This window comes from Oncorhynchus gorbuscha, linkage group LG04, assembly GCF_021184085.1.
Source record: "Oncorhynchus gorbuscha isolate QuinsamMale2020 ecotype Even-year linkage group LG04, OgorEven_v1.0, whole genome shotgun sequence".
NCBI classification, from domain to species: domain Eukaryota; kingdom Metazoa; phylum Chordata; class Actinopteri; order Salmoniformes; family Salmonidae; genus Oncorhynchus; species Oncorhynchus gorbuscha.
Window position 1 is genome coordinate 13,936,057 of NC_060176.1, and position 19,958 is coordinate 13,956,014.

At 39.9% G+C, this 19,958-nt stretch overlaps 1 protein-coding gene across 2 annotated transcripts in view; it reads left to right on the forward strand.

The window, feature by feature from the left end:
• The first annotated feature begins 423 nt into the window (after positions 1 to 423).
• The window catches only part of LOC124033104 (dual specificity protein phosphatase 22-A-like), a 56,260-nt gene continuing 36,725 nt past the window's right edge, over positions 424 to 19,958 (forward strand). Inside the window, exons 1-4 of one of the 2 annotated variants that reach the window (XM_046345041.1) lie at positions 424 to 717; positions 3,874 to 3,907; positions 4,671 to 4,753; positions 5,346 to 5,395. In XM_046345041.1, the coding sequence (XP_046200997.1) occupies positions 697 to 717; positions 3,874 to 3,907; positions 4,671 to 4,753; positions 5,346 to 5,395 (188 nt within the window). In that variant the 5' untranslated portion in view covers positions 424 to 696. The remainder of the gene's footprint in view (positions 718 to 3,873; positions 3,908 to 4,670; positions 4,754 to 5,345; positions 5,396 to 19,958) is intronic. The other variant, XM_046345042.1, reaches the window with a different exon arrangement.

The window sequence follows — 19,958 nt, forward strand, 5'->3', positions numbered from 1 at the left end:
TGTCTCCCCTTTGCTGTTATATCTACCATGTTGTGGAGGGTTAAATGCCACTGGAGGAGTAGGCCCTACATGTCAATAATATGTAGGGTTTACTAGTACACAGCATAAACAGAGCATAGGTATCCACATCCATGGATTTACCCTATTTTGAAACCTGGCAAGACTTTTCCTGCCTCTTATCTAATTGTGTGAATATCGTACTAGCACCATGTTTTTAGTTGACATTTTTAAGGAATCCATGCTGTAGTCCTGGATTAGGCTATGGCAGGCATGTGTGGGTTTACAGGAATGAAAAAGCATAGGTTATTCGATACTTCAAATGCATTTATTTAAGACAGTACAATAAGTAGTACTGGATAAATTGATGATAATCCTTAACGGGTCTAATGTCACGAAACCCGCGCGGACTGGGCTGCATTACGATCCCATGTACCAATGATATGATTTCTAGGGGGAAACCCGGAAGATGATTATGGAGCGAAGGTTATACAGAGCAGCATTATGGCGATCGTCTTGTGAGGCAATGTAGACAAAGCGGTCAAAATACACCCATGTTGAACTACAGGGGAGAAAAGTGGTCTCACAAGTGACGGACCGACCATTTCGCAATCACTCGCACCCCTTCGTGTTATTGTCCAATATTTTGCGTTGTTGCATTGAGACGTAAATACTTAATTTTTGTCGTCTGCGAGAGACATGGGAAATGGAATGAACAAGGTAGGGTAGCCTTTGTGTTTCTATTATTAATGTGTCTGTTCTGTTCAATGGCTTGATTGTTATTTTGTAGCAAGGCACTTCCTCAGAGGGGCGTAAACGTTGCACATAGATATGCGCGGGAAATATGTCATGGTATTTACATCAGTCATCTACAACACTGAACGTCCCTATGGTCCCCTGAATAAAACCAAAGGGTAGGCTACTCATCACACACTGTCACTTAATATAATAACGTGAAAACTCATACAGGTTTGGATTTAGGGTTTCAAATGGAGAAAAACACCTAGCCCTACTATTTTGACTGTTTTAAAGCCCTTATTGTTATATGTCAATAGTTGGGTGTTTAAATGTTTTGTATATCAAGGGCTTTTCTTTATTTTAATAGTGAAGACACCAAAACTATGAAATAACAATGGAATCATGTAGTAATTTAAAAAAGTGTTAAATCTAAATATTTTAGATTCTTCAAAGTAGTCACCCTTTGCCTTGATGACAGCTTTATACACTCTTGGCATTCGCTCAATCAGCTTCATGAGGTAGTCACCTGGAATGCATTTCAATTAACAGTGTGCCTTGTTAATTTTTGGAATTTCTTTCCTTCTTAATGCATTTGAGCCAATCAGTTGTGTTGTGACAAGGTAGGGGTGGTATACAGAAGACAGCCCTATTTGTCAAATGACAAAGTCCATATTATGGCAGAAACAGCTTAAATAAGCAAAAAGAAACAACAATCCATCATTACTTTAAGACATGGAGGTCAGTCAATGCAGAACATTTTATAAGTGCAGTCTCAAAAACCATCAAGCCCTGTGATGAAACTGGCCCTCATGAAGACCGCCACAGGAAAGGAAGACCCAGAGTTACCTCTGCTGCAGAGGATAAGTTCATTAGAGTTACGAGCCTCAGAAATTGCAGCCCAAATAAATGGTTCACAGAGTTCAAGTAACAGACACATCTCAACATCCACTGTTCAGAGGAGACTGTGTTGAATCAGGCCCTCATGGTCGAATTGTTGCAAAGAAACCATTCCTCAAGGACACCAATAATAAGAAGATACTTGCTTGGCCAAGAAACTCAAGCAATGGACATTGGACCTGTGGAAATCTTTTCCTTTGGTCTGATGAGTCTAAATTAGAGATTTTTGTTTCCAACTGCTGTGTCTTTGTGAGACAGAGTAGGTGAATGGATAATCTCTGCATGTGTGGTTCCCACCATGAAGCATGGAGGAGGAGGTGTGATGGTGTGGGAGTGCTTTGCTGGTGTAATTGTCAGTGATTTATTTAGAAATCAAGGCACACTTAACGAGCATGGCTACCCCAGCATTCTGCAGCGATACGCCATCACATCTAGTTTACACTTAGTGGGGCTATCATTTGTTTTTCAACAGGACAATGACCCAACACACCTCCAGGCTGTGTAAGGGCTATTTGACCAATAATTAGAGTGATGGAGTGCTGCATCAGATGACCTGGCCTCCACAATCACCCAACCTCAACCCAATTGATATGGTTTGGGATGAGTTGGACATCAGAGTGAAGGAAAAGCAGCCAACAAGTACTTGGCATATGTGGGAACTCCTTCAAGACTGTTGGAAAAGCATTCCAGGTGAAGCTGTTTGAGAGAATGCCAAGAGTGTGCAAAGGGTGGCTACTTTGAAGAATCTAAAATCCAAAATATGTTTTGTTTTAATACTTTTTTTGGTTACTACATGATTCCATGTGTGTTATTACATAGTTTTGATGTCTTCACTATTATTTTACGATGTAGAATATACACTTCTCAAAAAAATAAAGGGAACACTTAAACAACACAATGTAACTCCAAGTCAATCACACTTCTGTGAAATCAAACTGTCCACTTAGGAAGCAACACTGATTGACAATAAATTGCACATGCTGTTGTGCAAATAGAATAGACAACAGGTGGAAATTATAGGAAATTAGCAAGACACCCCCAATAAAGGAGTGGTTCTGCAGGTGATAACCACAGACCACTTCTCAGTTCCTATGCTTCCTGGCTGATGTTTTGGTCACTTTTGAATGCTGGCAGTGCTTTCACTCTAGTGGTAGCATGAGACGGAGTCTACAACCCACACAAGTGGCTCAGGTAGTGCAGCTCATCCAGGATGGCACATCAATGCGAGCTGTGGCAAGAAGGTTAGCTGTGTCTGTCAGCGTAGTGTCCAGAGCATGGAGGCGCTACCAGGAGACAGGCCAGTACATCAGGAGACGTGGAGGAGGCCGTAGGAGGGCAACAACCCAGCAGCAGGACCGCTACCTCCGCCTTTGTGCAAGGAGGAGCAGGAAGAGCACTGCCAGAGCCCTGCAAAATGACCTCCAGCAGGCCACAAATGTGCATGTGTCTGCTCAAACGCTCAGAAACAGACTCCATGAGGGTGGTAATGAGGGCCTGACGTCCACAGGTGGGGGTTGTGCTTACAGCCCAACACCGTGCAGGACGTTTGATCATTTTTGTGTGATTTTGTTGTCAGCACATTCAACTATGTAAAGAAAAAAGTATTCAATAAGAATATTTCATTCATTCAGATCTAGGATGTGTTATTTTAGTGTTCCCTTTATTTTTTTGAGCAGTGTAGTACAAATAAAAAAAAATCCTGGAATGAGTAGGTGTGTCCAAACTTTTGACTGGTACTGTATATATTACACATCATCGTGTCCCGTTAACGGTGATGTGAGTGTCCAGAAGCACCTCTGGGCACCACTGTAATTCCACCCTGACTGAAGCTCTAAGCTTTTCTGAATTTCAGAGGACACGAACATCATAGGCAGGCATATACTTTTTTTTGACGTCTTAAATAATGCAGGAGTCTTGTAATGTCTAGATGAGATCATGATCGGATCACTACAGTTTTATTGCACAGCTTTGTGTCAACATGGCCTTAACCATCAGAGTTGGTTCAGGGCTCCTCACTCCCAGTCATGCCAGGCAATACTATTTATTACAGACCCTATAAGGCTTGATTTAGCTATGAGAATGGTTCCTGTTTGTTTTCTAAATTGGGAAAATACTGTTTGACCAAACTGGACACCTGAATACGTCCTACGACCATAGATAAGGAGCATCACTAAGGTTAAGGCCATGCTCAAATTATGAATATCTAACTAGTGAAATGTATCTTTGTTTTCCTATTTGCAGGTTGTTAATGGGCTCTACCTGGGAAATATCAGAGGTGAGAACAGGATTCTGTTGAAATCCATTCAATTGTTTTATATGTTGCACAGTCAGGCATCCCACCCAAGAGACAACACTCACTAATTCCCTAGGTGAGGCACCAGCAGCAGCTTGCTTGAATCCAGGGCAGCTTTCAAAGAGACTCAGGCATTTTCTTCTGTTATTGATGCACACGACCTTTACTTTCTCTGTCCTTCTGTTGTTATAATGTTGTTGATACGTTACCTGTAAGGTACGGTCAAATCTTACAAGGGAAGAGATAACTATCTAGTGAGTGGACTATAGTTATGTGTAGATCAAAATAGAGTAGCAGAAGGTTATACGTGTACTGTAGCTCAATGAACTAAGGCATGGCCTGAATTAAGGCTGCTGCATGCATCATACTGTATCCATCAGTAGAATATGGCACATTTACTCCCTCTGGTAGTGTTGGTGATTTATCTGCTCCTCATCCAAGGGGGTTTCTGCCCTACCAGCTTAATGTGACATCTACCCTGCTATAATTTTTGCCATACTGATGATGGCTTCACTAGATGGTCCAAGTACTGCTCACACACTGAAAATAGCTTTAAGTGTCAAGGCCAAATGATTGCTACCAAAATTACAGCCACACAGTCACAGATGCCACTCCTGGGTTTTAAACACTTCAAATGATGCATTTCCTCTCTCTCCTTATGGCATTGCTTTGTCTACTGAGGGTCTCATAGAAATTCACCGAGAAGAATCACTGATCGACATTTTCTCCCTCCGTCTTTTGCCAGACTCGGAGAACAGAGAAAGTTTGTCCCAGAACAGCATCACCCACATCCTGTCTGTGTATAACAATGCTAAACCCGTGCTGGAGGTGAGTGGAGCTCATACTCAGTCAGTGAATATGGGATGTTGTCTCAAATTCTAGAAAGACGTCTAATAACTTTTTGGGCCAGTATTCAGTTCCTTGATTTGATTCATGGGAATTGTGTAGTGTAATGACATCCGTACAGTATGACATCATTTTGTAGAAGTGTAAAACAGAGAATTTGTAGTACATAGTTGAAGCCTGCTGGGGGTAGTGTTGTCTCAGTTTAATACATACCAGTGACATTGGGCTGAAGATCTTCAGACAAAGCTTTAACTGTTCAATAAAGCACTTCACTCTTGAAGCATCATATTTTAGTTGTATTTGACCTATGTGGTTAATTTATAAAACTCAGTTGAGTATGTGTATGTCTTTACTTGACTCATCCAACAGCAATGTGCAGTTGATGACCACACACCTTATCTACTAATTACTGTTTCAAACAATAGAAAACATTACAAGAATGCTAGTTGGCAGAAAGTGAATGATATACCGCTGATAAACTGTACTGTGACCACATGTAGATGGTATGTGTTGTGTGCAGAACAAAACTGACCCTCGTGTTGTGTTTGTACTCCTATCTGTTTACTTTTCACAGGACATGACCTACCTGTGTATCCACACAGCTGATGTGTCTAGCCAGAACCTGTGAGTTACCACACACACTCACACACACACACCATTCATTGTCAAACAAATCCACCAACACAAGCCACTCCACTGTGTACCATTGTCAGAGGTCCCTCTTTTCTTCCTGTGAACAAGACATGACTCATGTGTCATATTGTTTCAACAACATCAGTTGAACGTAACTCTTCATTCTGTGTCTCCAGGGTGACACGCAGGCAGGAAAAGTAGATTTGTCACTTTGTCTTTGAAACGACTGAAATAAGCCTGGAAGTCTTTTAAAGGTTCATACAGTATGTATCAGGTAGAGATAAACAAGGTACCTACATTATCAAGTCAGAGACCAAAACAGTAAAAAAAAACACTAAGACCTGATAATCTAAAGGACTGAGAGAAAGACATCTCAGTTTGACTTGTCTGGCTTTGCTATCAGAGCAGGAAAGAGTGTGGAGATGGTGCAGTATGTTAAATGGCTGTAGTTTTATATAGACCCCATCACCACTGTGTGAAATGAGCTTGATAGACTGCTGCTTCACGTGTGTTATCAAGTCCCCCCTCTGTCATTATAGCAGCAGACCAAAACATTTACTTCTCTGTCTCTAAGCTGCTCTCATGTTTGGTGGGTCTCCATTGGCATACTACCATTTAGTATAAATACAGTTATAAAAGAAGTTGCAGAAATGTAACAGTTGAAAATAAAGAATAATCATAATCAGGGTTTGGAACCGAAATCATTTCCCAATCATTTCGTTCTGAACAGAACCACTATTTATTTTGTTCCGTTCCACTGTTCCGACCAGCAAAATAAAGTTCTGAACCGGTTCGAATCGCAAAAAAAGTACCAGTTTATATCGTTCCTTTCTGTTTCTTTTTTAACCTGTGAAATCTTCCATTTTTTACATTTTGCTCATTATATTACTTCACCAATCAGAACAGAGAGAGCAGGCAAGCTAGTTGTTTACATGCATGATGGATAGACAAGTGTAGCCTATTGCGCAAGATGTGACTGAAATGTTACGAGTGGGGAGAGAACAGAGTGGGTTAAGGAGCAGGCTTGAAGCAATAAGCATCTTGTTATTATATGAATTAGGTCCACAGAGTGATACAGTAACTAGGCCTATAATATTCTTAACTAGCATTGAAAAAGTTAATACATTTTTCTTTAGCTAATGAAAAATATCTCTCCCCATCTTCTCACGCTTTTAACGTCAGTACAGTAGCCTATGCTTCGGAAGGGGAAGAGGCAGGTAACTTAAACATGCACACACACTGGCAACGATTTTTAGCTTGCAGGCAGACGCTGGAATAAGTTTCTGAGTGACAGAGTGTGGGCTTTGCATTGGCGCTTTGTTGCATTTTTTGTGGAACTAGAAAAAAATGCTTGGAATGTAAAATAACGTTATTAACCGGGTTTCCTTGCTTTTAAAATAACGCTTCTGTTCCGGAACGGTATGGATCACTTTCATTCCCGGTTCCATATCTGTTCCTTGAAAAATTCCGTTATTTTCTGGTTTTCGGTTCTGTTCCTTGAACCGGTTCCAACCCCTGAAAATGATAATACAAATGCTGTAACAGTGTGAGACGAGAATCATTTCAGTAGTAAGGGACACCGACTCTAGTGTTGTGGTGGTCATTGGAGGCAGGCCTTTCATGTCACTTGATTACACATTGTGGTTATTTGAAAAGAATAGTCCATTTAGCATCACATGGTAACCCTGTGATGTCTCTCCAAGTGACTTAACAGCTGAGGGTAGAGTCCCTGTAGCACTGAGAGCGTTGTCCTCAGCTCTGCTCTGCTCTGTGTGGGTGTCCTTCCTTCCACCCATGCCATTATCAATTTCACATTCAGTCTTTAGTAGGTGTTGAATATTTTCCCCGGAATTAAAAAATGTTCCATCCCGAGAATAAATCACTTTTCTCTCAGGCACCAGGTATTTCCCGCCAAAACCGGAAGTGTCATTCCAAAGCATATGAAACATATACATTGAGTGTACCAAACATTAGGAACACCTTCCTAATATTGAGTTGCTCCCCCTTTTTCCCTCAAAACAGCCTCAATTCATCGGAGCATGGACTCCACAAGGTGTCGAAAGCGTTCCACAGGGATGCTGGCACATGTTGACTCCAATGCTTCCTACAGTTGGCTGGATGTCCATTTGGTAGTGGACCATTCTTGATACACACGGAATATTGTTGAGTGTGAAAAATACCAGCAGCGTTGCACTTCTTGACATTCTCAAGCCAGTGCACCTGGCACCTACTACCATACCCCGTTCAAAGGCACTTAAATCTGTTGTCTTGTCCATTCACCCTATGAATGGCACACATACACAATCCATGTCTCACTTGTCTCAAGGCTTAAAAATCCTTCTTCAACCTGTTTCCTCCCCTTCAAGTACACTGATTTGAAGTGGATTTAACCAGCGACATCATTAAGGGATGATAGCTTTCACCTGGTCAGTCTGTCATAGAAAGAGCAATGTTTTGTACGCTGGGTAAGTACAGTTGAAGTCGGAAGTTTCCATACACCTTAGCCAAATACATTTAAACTCAGTTTTTCACAATTCCTGACATTTAATCCTAGTAAAGATTCCTCGTCTTAGGTCAGTCAGGATCACCACTTTTTTTAAGAATGTGAAATGTCAGAATAATAGTAGAGAGAATGATTTATTTAAGTTTTTATTTCTTTCATCACATTCCCAGTGGGTCAGAAGTTTACATACATTCAATTAGTATTTGGTAGCATTGCCTTTAAATTGTTTAACTTGGGTCAAACGTTTCGGATAGCCTTCCACAAGCTTCCCACAATAAGTTGGGGGAATTTTGGCGCATTCCTCCTGACAGAGCTGGTGTAACTGAATCAGGTTTGTTGGCCTCCTTGCTCGCACACGCTTTTTCAGTTCTGCCCACAGATTTTCTATAGGATTGAGGTCGGGGCTTTGTGATGGCCACTCCAATACCTTTGTTGTTCTTAAGCCATTTTGCCACAACTTTGTAAGTATGCTTGGGGTCATTGTCCATTTGGAAGAACCATTTGCAACCAAGCTTTAACCTGTTGCGACAAGCAATCCCGTATCCGGGAGCATAATTATAGCCTCAAGCTCATTACCATAACGCAACGTTAACTATTCATGAAAATCGCAAATGAAATGAAATAAATATATTGTCTCTCAAGCTTAGCCTTTTGTTAACAACACTGTCATCTCAGATTTTCAAAATATGCTTTTCAACCATAGCAAAACAAGCATTTGTGTAAGAGTATTGATAGCTAGCATAGTATTAAGCCTAGCATTCAGCAGGCAACATTTTCACAAAAACAAGAAAAGCATTCAAATAAAATCATTTACCTCTGAAGAACTTCCGATGTTTTCAATGAGGAGACTCTCAGTTAGATAGCAAATGTTCAGTTTTTCCAAAAATATTATTTGTGAAGGAGAAATCGCTCCGTTTTGTTCATCATGTTTGGCTAAGGAAAAAAAAACGAAAATTCAGTCATCAAAACGCTGAAACTTTATTCAACATTAACTCCATAATATCGACAGAAACATGGCAAACGTTGTTTAGAATCAATCCTCAAGGTGTTTTTCACATATCTATTCGATGATATATAATTCGTGGAAGTTTGGTTTCTCCTCTGAATCACATGGAAAAATACATGCAGCTGGAGATTACGCACCAATTTCGACGGAGGACACCAGGCGGACACCTGGTAAATGTAGTCTCTTATGGTCAATCTTCCAATGATATGCCTACAAATACGTTACAATGCCGCAGACACCTTGGGGAAACGACAGAAAGTGTAGGCTCGTTCCTGGCGCATTCACAGCCATATAAGGAGACATTGGAACACAGCGCCTCAAAAATCTGTCTCACTTCCTGTTTGAAGTTTCATCTTGGTTTCGCCTGTAGCATTAGTTCTGTGGCACTCACAGACAATATCTTTGCAGTTTTGGAAACGTCAGAGTGATTTCTTTCCAAAGCTGTCAATTATATGCATAGTCGAGTATCTTTTCGTGACAAAATATCTTGTTTAAAATGGGAATGTTTTTCATCCAAAAATGAAATACTGCCCCCAGAGGTTCAAGAGGTTAACTTCCTGACTGATGTCTTGAGGTGTTGCTTATATATATCCACATAATTTCCCTGCCTCATGATCCTGCCACCCCCGTGCTTCACGGTTGGGATGGTGTTCTCCGGCTTGCAAGCCTCCCCCTTATTCCTCCAAACATAACAATGGTCATTATGGCCAAACAGTTCTATTTTTGATTCAGCAGACCAGAGTACATTTCTCCAAAAAGTACGATCTTTGTCCCCATGTGCAGTTGAAAACCGTAGTCTGGCGGTTTTGTGGCGGTTTTGGAGCAGTGGCTTCTTCCTTGCTGAGCGGCCTTTCAGGTTATGTCGATATAGAACTCGTTTTCCTGTGGATATAGACACTTTTGTACCTGTTTCCTCCAGCATCTTCACAAGGTCCTCTGCTGTTGTTCTGGGATTGATTTGCACTTTTCGCACCAAAGTACATTAATCTATAGGAGACAGAACACGTTTCCTTCCTGAGCAGTATGGCGGCTGCATGGTCCCATGGTGTTTATACTTGTGTACTATTGTTTGTACAGATGAATGTGGTACCTTCAGGCGTTTGGAAATTGCTCCCAAGGATGAACCAGACCTGTGGAGGTCTACAATTTTTTTCTGGGGTCTTGACTGATTTCTTTTGATTTTCCCATGATGTCAAGCAAAGAGGCACAGAGTTTGAAGGTAGGCCTTGAAATACATCCACATGTACACCTCTATTTGACTCAAATTATATCAATTAGCCTATCAGAAGCTTCTAAAGCCATGACATTATTTTCTGGAATTTTCCAAGCTGTTAAAAGGCACAGTCAACTTAGTGTATGTGAACTTCTGACCCACTGGAATTGTGATACAGTTAGTTATAATTTAAACAATCTGTCTGTAAACAATTGTTGGAAAAATTACCTGTGTCATGCACATAGTAGATGTCCTAACCGACATGCCAAAACTATAGTTTGTTAACATGAAATTTGTGGAGTGGTTGAAAAATGAGTTTTATTGACTCCAACCTAAGTGTATGTAATCTTCCGACTTCAACTGTATGTCTGGATTTGATTAGAGCTTTGATTGGCATGAAAATTCAAGCCTGAAGCCTGATGAGCCATACATTAAAGACATTTTATGAGCCTAAGACCAAAAAAGCACAAATGATTGTGTCATTTTCCAATACAAAGCCACACATTACGCTGGCCACGCACCACTTTTAGAGATCCTATAAAAGAGAGAGAGCTACTTCCCTGGTACCTATGACCTGCACCATTTGTTGAGTTTGTTCTGTGTTCACTGATTATGGCTCATTACATTAGTATTGTAGAACACTGTGTAGCGCAGTAAGTATAACTACCAGGGTGGAATATCCTACCCTTCTTTTCATACCTGGACAGAAACACCCTGTCTGCCAGTCAGTCAGAAAAAGACAGACACTAGTGTTAAAGACATGCTCCATAACTTTGGCGACTAGTAAGTATTTTTTTTTACCTCCCGTAAGCAGAGCATAACTCAGTCAGTCTGTCAATCACTTGTCTTCTCAGAGGAAAATAAGAAGGAGAGAGATGATGATGAGGGTGGTTGGAGGTTGCGGATGAGGGGAGGAGGGGATGTTGTTGGGTTGGGGGGCCTCTGACCCCCCCTGTCGCAACCAACTGGTCTGCAGGCAGCAGGAAGGAAGCCTTGCTGTGACATCCTGCTGTGCCTCAGTCACCAGGCCTATTATAGTCCCTCTCTGTCACAATCCCTAGGCTGGGAAAACAGGGCTAACGGTCGTCCCGCTGGTTTCAACACGTCCCCCTGTTCCCCGCTTTTAGAGACCAGGCCAGGGACTGACATGGCTAGGGGCCCTAGGGGCTAGGACTGGGGGCCTCTCTCCTGATGAGTCTCTGAGAGTATGTCATTATTGTGGTAGGATGCTGACCTGACCCCCACTTCATGTTGTTTTATTAAAAACTCAAGAAACAAGAATTAGATTCAGGTGGACATGTCCTATATCTTCAGATATCACAAACTAAAGCACTACAGAGTCTTTGTTTGGATTCAACCATACAATTTGCCACTGTCCTTCATTTGTGATTATAATATGGGTGGTTGAATGCTAATCAGCCCTGAATGCTGATTGGCTGACAGCCGTGGTATATCAGACCGTATACCACGGGTTTGACAAAACATGTATTTTTACTGCTCTAACTAAGTTGGTAACCAGTTTATAATAGCAATAAGGCACGTCAGGGGTTTGTGATATATGGCCAATATACCACGGCTAAGGGCTGTGTCCAGGCACTCCGCGATGGGTTGTGCGTAAGAACAGCCCTTAGCCATGGAATATTGGCTATATACCACTCCTCCTTGTGGCTTATTGCATAAATATACACTGAGTATACCAAACACCCCTCCCCTCCCTCATTGCAGTTCTTGACACAAACTGGTGTGCCTGGCACCTACAACCATATCTGTTTCAAAGGCGCTGAAAATTTTTGTCTTGCCTATTCACTCTCTGAATGGCACACAGACACAATACATGTCTCAAGACTTAATTTTTCTCTAGCCTGTCTCCGCCCCTTCATCTACAGTGATTGAAACGGATTTAATAAGGGTTCATAGCTTTCACCTGGATTCACCGGGGCAGTCTGTCATGGAAAGAGCAGGTGTTCTTAATGTTTTGTATACTCAGTGTAAGATCCTAATTGTTTTTGTCTTCATTTGGAGTTCAGCCTCTCAAAACACAAAACAATCACCACACAATACATATCTGCACATTTAACAAGATAGCCGGAAACCTCTGGACCAGGAATAATTTGAAAAGTGCTGAGGAGACTTCCTTCAGCAAGAGTTTGACTTCAAATGAGAAGGAGGGAAACGTGCAATCCATCTATTTTAGCCCCTGGCTGTTGAGTTGGTTGGGTAACCAAGCAGCCTTTGCTGTTATAGGACAATGCTCCCCACCATATGACTCTCCTATTGTGCAACGCTCCACTACTATTTCCTAATAGTGTTTGGAGTGGTAGTCATCCACCAACACCAAAAAACAGTTGGGTAGACTGAAGGAGAATGTTAGTTGGGGTATATGCTGTATTGATCTACATTACAGTTTAGGGTAGACTGAAGGAGAATGTTAGTTGGGGTATATGCTGTATTGATCTACATTACAGTTTAGGGTAGACAGGAAGGAGAATGTTAATTGGGGTATATGCTGTATTGATCTACATTACAGTTTAGGGTAGACTGAAGGAGAATGTTAGTTGGGGTATATGCTGTATTGATCTACATTACAGTTTAGGGTAGACTGAAGGAGAATGTTAGTTGGGGTATATGCTGTATTGATCTACATTACAGTTTAGGGTAGACTGAAGGAGAATGTTAGTTGGGGTATATGCTGTATTGATCTACATTACAGTTTAGGGTAGACTGAAGGAGAATGTTAGTTGGGGTATATGCTGTATTGATCTACATTACAGTTTAGGGTAGACAGGAAGGAGAATGTTAGTTGGGGTATATGCTGTATTGATCTACATTACAGTTTAGGGTAGACTGAAGGAGAATGTTAATTGGGGTATATGCTGTATTGATCTACATTACAGTTTAGGGTAGACTGAAGGAGAATGTTAGTTGGGGTATATGCTGTATTGATCTACATTACAGTTTAGGGTAGACAGGAAGGAGAATGTTAATTGGGGTATATGCTGTATTGATCTACATTACAGTTTAGGGTAGACTGAAGGAGAATGTTAGTTGGGGTATATGCTGTATTGATCTACATTACAGTTTAGGGTAGACTGAAGGAGAATGTTAGTTGGGGTATATGCTGTATTGATCTACATTACAGTTTAGGGTAGACTGAAGGAGAATGTTAGTTGGGGTATATGCTGTATTGATCTACATTACAGTTTAGGGTAGACTTGGGGTATATGCTGTATTGATCTACATTACAGAAGGAGAATGTTAGTTGGGGTATATGCTGTATTGATCTACATTACAGTTTAGGGTAGACTGAAGGAGAATGTTAGTTGGGGTATATGCTGTATTGATCTACATTACAGTTTAGGGTAGACTGAAGGAGAATGTTAGTTGGGGTATATGCTGTATTGATCTACATTACAGTTTAGGGTAGACTGAAGGAGAATGTTAGTTGGGGTATATGCTGTATTGATCTACATTACAGTTTAGGGTAGACAGGAAGGAGAATGTTAGTTGGGGTATATGCTGTATTGATCTACATTACAGTTTAGGGTAGACATGAAGGAGAATGTTAGTTGGGGTATATGCTGTATTGATCTACATTACAGTTTAGGGTAGACTGAAGGAGAATGTTAGTTGGGGTATATGCTGTATTGATCTACATTACAGTTTAGGGTAGACTGAAGGAGAATGTTAATTGGGGTATATGCTGTATTGATCTACATTACAGTTTAGGGTAGACTGAAGGAGAATGTTAATTGGGGTATATGCTGTATTGATCTACATTACAGTTTAGGGTAGACTGAAGGAGAATGTTAGTTGGGGTATATGCTGTATTGATCTACATTACAGTTTAGGGTAGACTGAAGGAGAATGTTAGTTGGGGTATATGCTGTATTGATCTACATTACAGTTTAGGGTAGACTGAAGGAGAATGTTAGTTGGGGTATATGCTGTATTGATCTACATTACAGTTTAGGGTAGACTGAAGGAGAATGTTAGTTGGGGTATATGCTGTATTGATCTACATTACAGTTTAGGGTAGACATGAAGGAGAATGTTAGTTGGGGTATATGCTGTATTGATCTACATTACAGTTTAGGGTAGACATGAAGGAGAATGTTAGTTGGGGTATATGCTGTATTGATCTACATTACAGTTTAGGGTAGACTGAAGGAGAATGTTAATTGGGGTATATGCTGTATTGATCTACATTACAGTTTAGGGTAGACTGAAGGAGAATGTTAGTTGGGGTATATGCTGTATTGATCTACATTACAGTTTAGGTAGACTGAAGGAGAATGTTAGTTGGGGTATATGCTGTATTGATCTACATTACAGTTTAGGGTAGACTGAAGGAGAATGTTAGTTGGGGTATATGCTGTATTGATCTACATTACAGTTTAGGGTAGACTGAAGGAGGAAGGAGAATGTTAGTTGGGGTATATGCTGTATTGATCTACATTACAGTTTAGGGTAGACTGAAGGAGAATGTTAATTGGGGTATATGCTGTATTGATCTACATTACAGTTTAGGGTAGACTGAAGGAGAATGTTAGTTGGGGTATATGCTGTATTGATCTACATTACAGTTTAGGGTAGACTGAAGGAGAATGTTAATTGGGGTATATGCTGTATTGATCTACATTACAGTTTAGGGTAGACTGAAGGAGAATGTTAGTTGGGGTATATGCTGTATTGATCTACATTACAGTTTAGGGTAGACTGAAGGAGAATGTTAATTGGGGTATATGCTGTATTGATCTACATTACAGTTTAGGGTAGACTGAAGGAGAATGTTAGTTGGGGTATATGCTGTATTGATCTACATTACAGTTTAGGGTAGACTGAAGGAGAATGTTAATTGGGGTATATGCTGTATTGATCTACATTACAGTTTAGGGTAGACTGAAGGAGAATGTTAATTGGGGTATATGCTGTATTGATCTACATTACAGTTTAGGGTAGACTGAAGGAGAATGTTAATTGGGGTATATGCTGTATTGATCTACATTACAGTTTAGGGTAGACTGAAGGAGAATGTTAATTGGGGTATATGCTGTATTGATCTACATTACAGTTTAGGGTAGACTGAAGGAGAATGTTAGTTGGGGTATATGCTGTATTGATCTACATTACAGTTTAGGGTAGACTGAAGGAGAATGTTAGTTGGGGTATATGCTGTATTGATCTACATTACAGTTTAGGGTAGACTGAAGGAGAATGTTAGTTGGGGTATATGCTGTATTGATCTACATTACAGTTTAGGGTAGACTGAAGGAGAATGTTAGTTGGGGTATATGCTGTATTGATCTACATTACAGTTTAGGGTAGACAGGAAGGAGAATGTTAGTTGGGGTATATGCTGTATTGATCTACATTACAGTTTAGGGTAGACTGAAGGAGAATGTTAATTGGGGTATATGCTGTATTGATCTACATTACAGTTTAGGGTAGACTGAAGGAGAATGTTAGTTGGGGTATATGCTGTATTGATCTACATTACAGTTTAGGGTAGACTGAAGGAGAATGTTAATTGGGGTATATGCTGTATTGATCTACATTACAGTTTAGGGTAGACTGAAGGAGAATGTTAGTTGGGGTATATGCTGTATTGATCTACATTACAGTTTAGGGTAGACAGGAAGGAGAATGTTAATTGGGGTATATGCTGTATTGATCTACATTACAGTTTAGGGTAGACAGGAAGGAGAATGTTAATTGGGGTATATGCTGTATTGATCTACATTACAGTTTAGGGTAGACATGAAGGAGAATGTTAGTTGGGGTATATGCTGTATTGATCTACATTACAGTTTAGGGTAGTCTGAAGGAGAATGTTAGTTGGGGTATATGCTGTATTGATCTACATTACAGTTTAGGGTAGACTGAAGGAGAATGTTAGTTGGGGTATATGCTGTATTGATCTACATTACAGTTTAGGGTAGACTGAAGGAGAATGTTAGTTGGGGTATATGCTGTATTGATCTACATTACAGTTTAGGGTAGACTGAAGGAGAATGTTAGTTGGGGTATATGCTGTATTGATCTACATTACAGTTTAGGGTAGACTGAAGGATAATGTTAGTTGGGGTATATGCTGTATTGATCTACATTACAGTTTAGGGTAGACTGAAGGAGAATGTTAGTTGGGGTATATGCTGTATTGATCTACATTACAGTTTAGGGTAGACAGGAAGGAGAATGATAGTTGGGGTATATGCTGTATTGATCTACATTTCAGTTTAGGGTAGACATGAAGGAGAATGTTAGTTGGGGTATATGCTGTATTGATCTACATTTCAGTTTAGGGTAGACATGAAGGAGAATGTTAGTTGGGGTATATGCTGTATTGATCTACATTACAGTTTAGGGTAGACTGAAGGAGAATGTTAATTGGGGTATATGCTGTATTGATCTACATTACAGTTCAGGGTAGACTGAAGGAGAATGTTAATTGGGGTATATGCTGTATTGATCTACATTACAGTTTAGGGTAGACTGAAGGAGAATGTTAGTTGGGGTATATGCTGTATTGATCTACATTACAGTTTAGGGTAGACTGAAGGAGAATGTTAGTTGGGGTATATGCTGTATTGATCTACATTACAGTTTAGGGTAGACTGAAGGAGAATGTTAGTTGGGGTATATGCTGTATTGATCTACATTACAGTTTAGGGTAGACTGAAGGATAATGTTAGTTGGGGTATATGCTGTATTGATCTACATTACAGTTTAGGGTAGACATGAAGGAGAATGTTAGTTGGGGTATATGCTGTATTGATCTACATTTCAGTTTAGGGTAGACATGAAGGAGAATGTTAGTTGGGGTATATGCTGTATTGATCTACATTACAGTTTAGGGTAGACTGAAGGAGAATGTTAATTGGGGTATATGCTGTATTGATCTACATTACAGTTCAGGGTAGACTGAAGGAGAATGTTAGTTGGGGTATATGCTGTATTGATCTACATTACAGTTTAGGGTAGACTGAAGGAGAATGTTAGTTGGGGTATATGCTGTATTGATCTACATTACAGTTTAGGGTAGACTGAAGGAGAATGTTAGTTGGGGTATATGCTGTATTGATCTACATTACAGTTTAGGGTAGACAGGAAGGAGAATGTTAGTTGGGGTATATGCTGTATTGATCTACATTACAGTTTAGGGTAGACTGAAGGAGAATGTTAATTGGGGTATATGCTGTATTGATCTACATTACAGTTTAGGGTAGACTGAAGGAGAATGTTAGTTGGGGTATATGCTGTATTGATCTACATTACAGTTTAGGGTAGACTGAAGGAGAATGTTAATTGGGGTATATGCTGTATTGATCTACATTACAGTTTAGGGTAGACTGAAGGAGAAATGTTAGTTGGGGTATATGCTGTATTGATCTACATTACAGTTTAGGGTAGACTGAAGGAGAATGTTAATTGGGGTATATGCTGTATTGATCTACATTACAGTTTAGGGTAGACTGAAGGAAAATGTTAGTTGGGGTATATGCTGTATTGATCTACATTACAGTTTAGGGTAGACTGAAGGAGAATGTTAATTGGGGTATATGCTGTATTGATCTACATTACAGTTTAGGGTAGACTGAAGGAGAATGTTAATTGGGGTATATGCTGTATTGATCTACATTTCAGTTTAGGGTAGACTGAAGGAGAATGTTAATTGGGGTATATGCTGTATTGATCTACATTTCAGTTTAGGGTAGACTGAAGGAGAATGTTAATTGGGGTTTATGCTGTATTGATCTACATTACAGTTTAGGGTAGACTGAAGGAGAATGTTAATTGGGGTATATGCTGTATTGATCTACATTACAGTTTAGGGTAGACAGGAAGGAGAATGTTAGTTGGGGTATATGCTGTATTGATCTACATTACAGTTTAGGGTAGACTGAAGGAGAATGTTAATTGGGGTATATGCTGTATTGATCTACATTACAGTTTAGGGTAGACTGAAGGAGAATGTTAGTTGGGGTATATGCTGTATTGATCTACATTACAGTTTAGGGTAGACTGAAGGAGAATGTTAATTGGGGTATATGCTGTATTGATCTACATTACAGTTTAGGGTAGACTGAAGGAGAATGTTAGTTGGGGTATATGCTGTATTGATCTACATTACAGTTTAGGGTAGACTGAAGGAGAATGTTAATTGGGGTATATGCTGTATTGATCTACATTACAGTTTAGGGTAGACTGAAGGAGAATGTTAGTTGGGGTATATGCTGTATTGATCTACATTACAGTTTAGGGTAGACTGAAGGAGAATGTTAGTTGGGGTATATGCTGTATTGATCTACATTACAGTTTAGGGTAGACTGAAGGAGAATGTTAGTTGGGGTATATGCTGTATTGATCTACATTACAGTTTAGGGTAGACTGAAGGAGAATGTTAGTTGGGGTATATGCTGTATTGATCTACATTACAGTTTAGGGTAGACAGGAAGGAGAATGTTAGTTGGGGTATATGCTGTATTGATCTACATTACAGTTTAGGGTAGACTGAAGGAGAATGTTAATTGGGGTATATGCTGTATTGATCTACATTACAGTTTAGGGTAGACTGAAGGAGAATGTTAGTTGGGGTATATGCTGTATTGATCTACATTACAGTTTAGGGTAGACTGAAGGAGAATGTTAATTGGGGTATATGCTGTATTGATCTACATTACAGTTTAGGGTAGACATGAAGGAGAATGTTAGTTGGGGTATATGCTGTATTGATCTACATTACAGTTTAGGGTAGACATGAAGGAGAATGTTAGTTGGGGTATATGCTGTATTGATCTACATTACAGTTTAGGGTAGACTGAAGGAGAATGTTAATTGGGGTATATGCTGTATTGATCTACATTACAGTTTAGGGTAGACTGAAGGAGAATGTTAGTTGGGGTATATGCTGTATTGATCTACATTACAGTTTAGGGTAGACTGAAGGAGAATGTTAGTTGGGGTATATGCTGTATTGATCTACATTACAGTTTAGGGTAGACTGAAGGAGAATGTTAGTTGGGGTATATGCTGTATTGATCTACATTACAGTTTAGGGTAGACTGAAGGAGAATGTTAGTTGGGGTATATGCTGTATTGATCTACATTACAGTTTAGGGTAGACTGAAGGAGAATGTTAGTTGGGGTATATGCTGTATTGATCTACATTACAGTTTAGGGTAGACTGAAGGAGAATGTTAGTTGGGGTATATGCTGTATTGATCTACATTACAGTTTAGGGGGTATATGCTGTATTGATCTACATTACAGTTTAGGTAGACTGAAGGAGAATGTTAGTTGGGGTATATGCTGTATTGATCTACATTACAGTTTAGGGTAGACTGAAGGAGAATGTTAGTTGGGGTATATGCTGTATTGATCTACATTACAGTTTAGGGTAGACAGGAAGGAGAATGTTAGTTGGGGTATATGCTGTATTGATCTACATTACAGTTTAGGGTAGACTGAAGGAGAATGTTAATTGGGGTATATGCTGTATTGATCTACATTACAGTTTAGGGTAGACTGAAGGAGAATGTTAATTGGGGTATATGCTGTATTGATCTACATTACAGTTTAGGGTAGACTGAAGGAGAATGTTAGTTGGGGTATATGCTGTATTGATCTACATTACAGTTTAGGGTAGACTGAAGGAGAATGTTAGTTGGGGTATATGCTGTATTGATCTACATTACAGTTTAGGGTAGACTGAAGGAGAATGTTAGTTGGGGTATATGCTGTATTGATCTACATTACAGTTTAGGGTAGACTGAAGGAGAAGACTGAAGATGTTAATTGGGGTATATGCTGTATTGATCTACATTACAGTTTA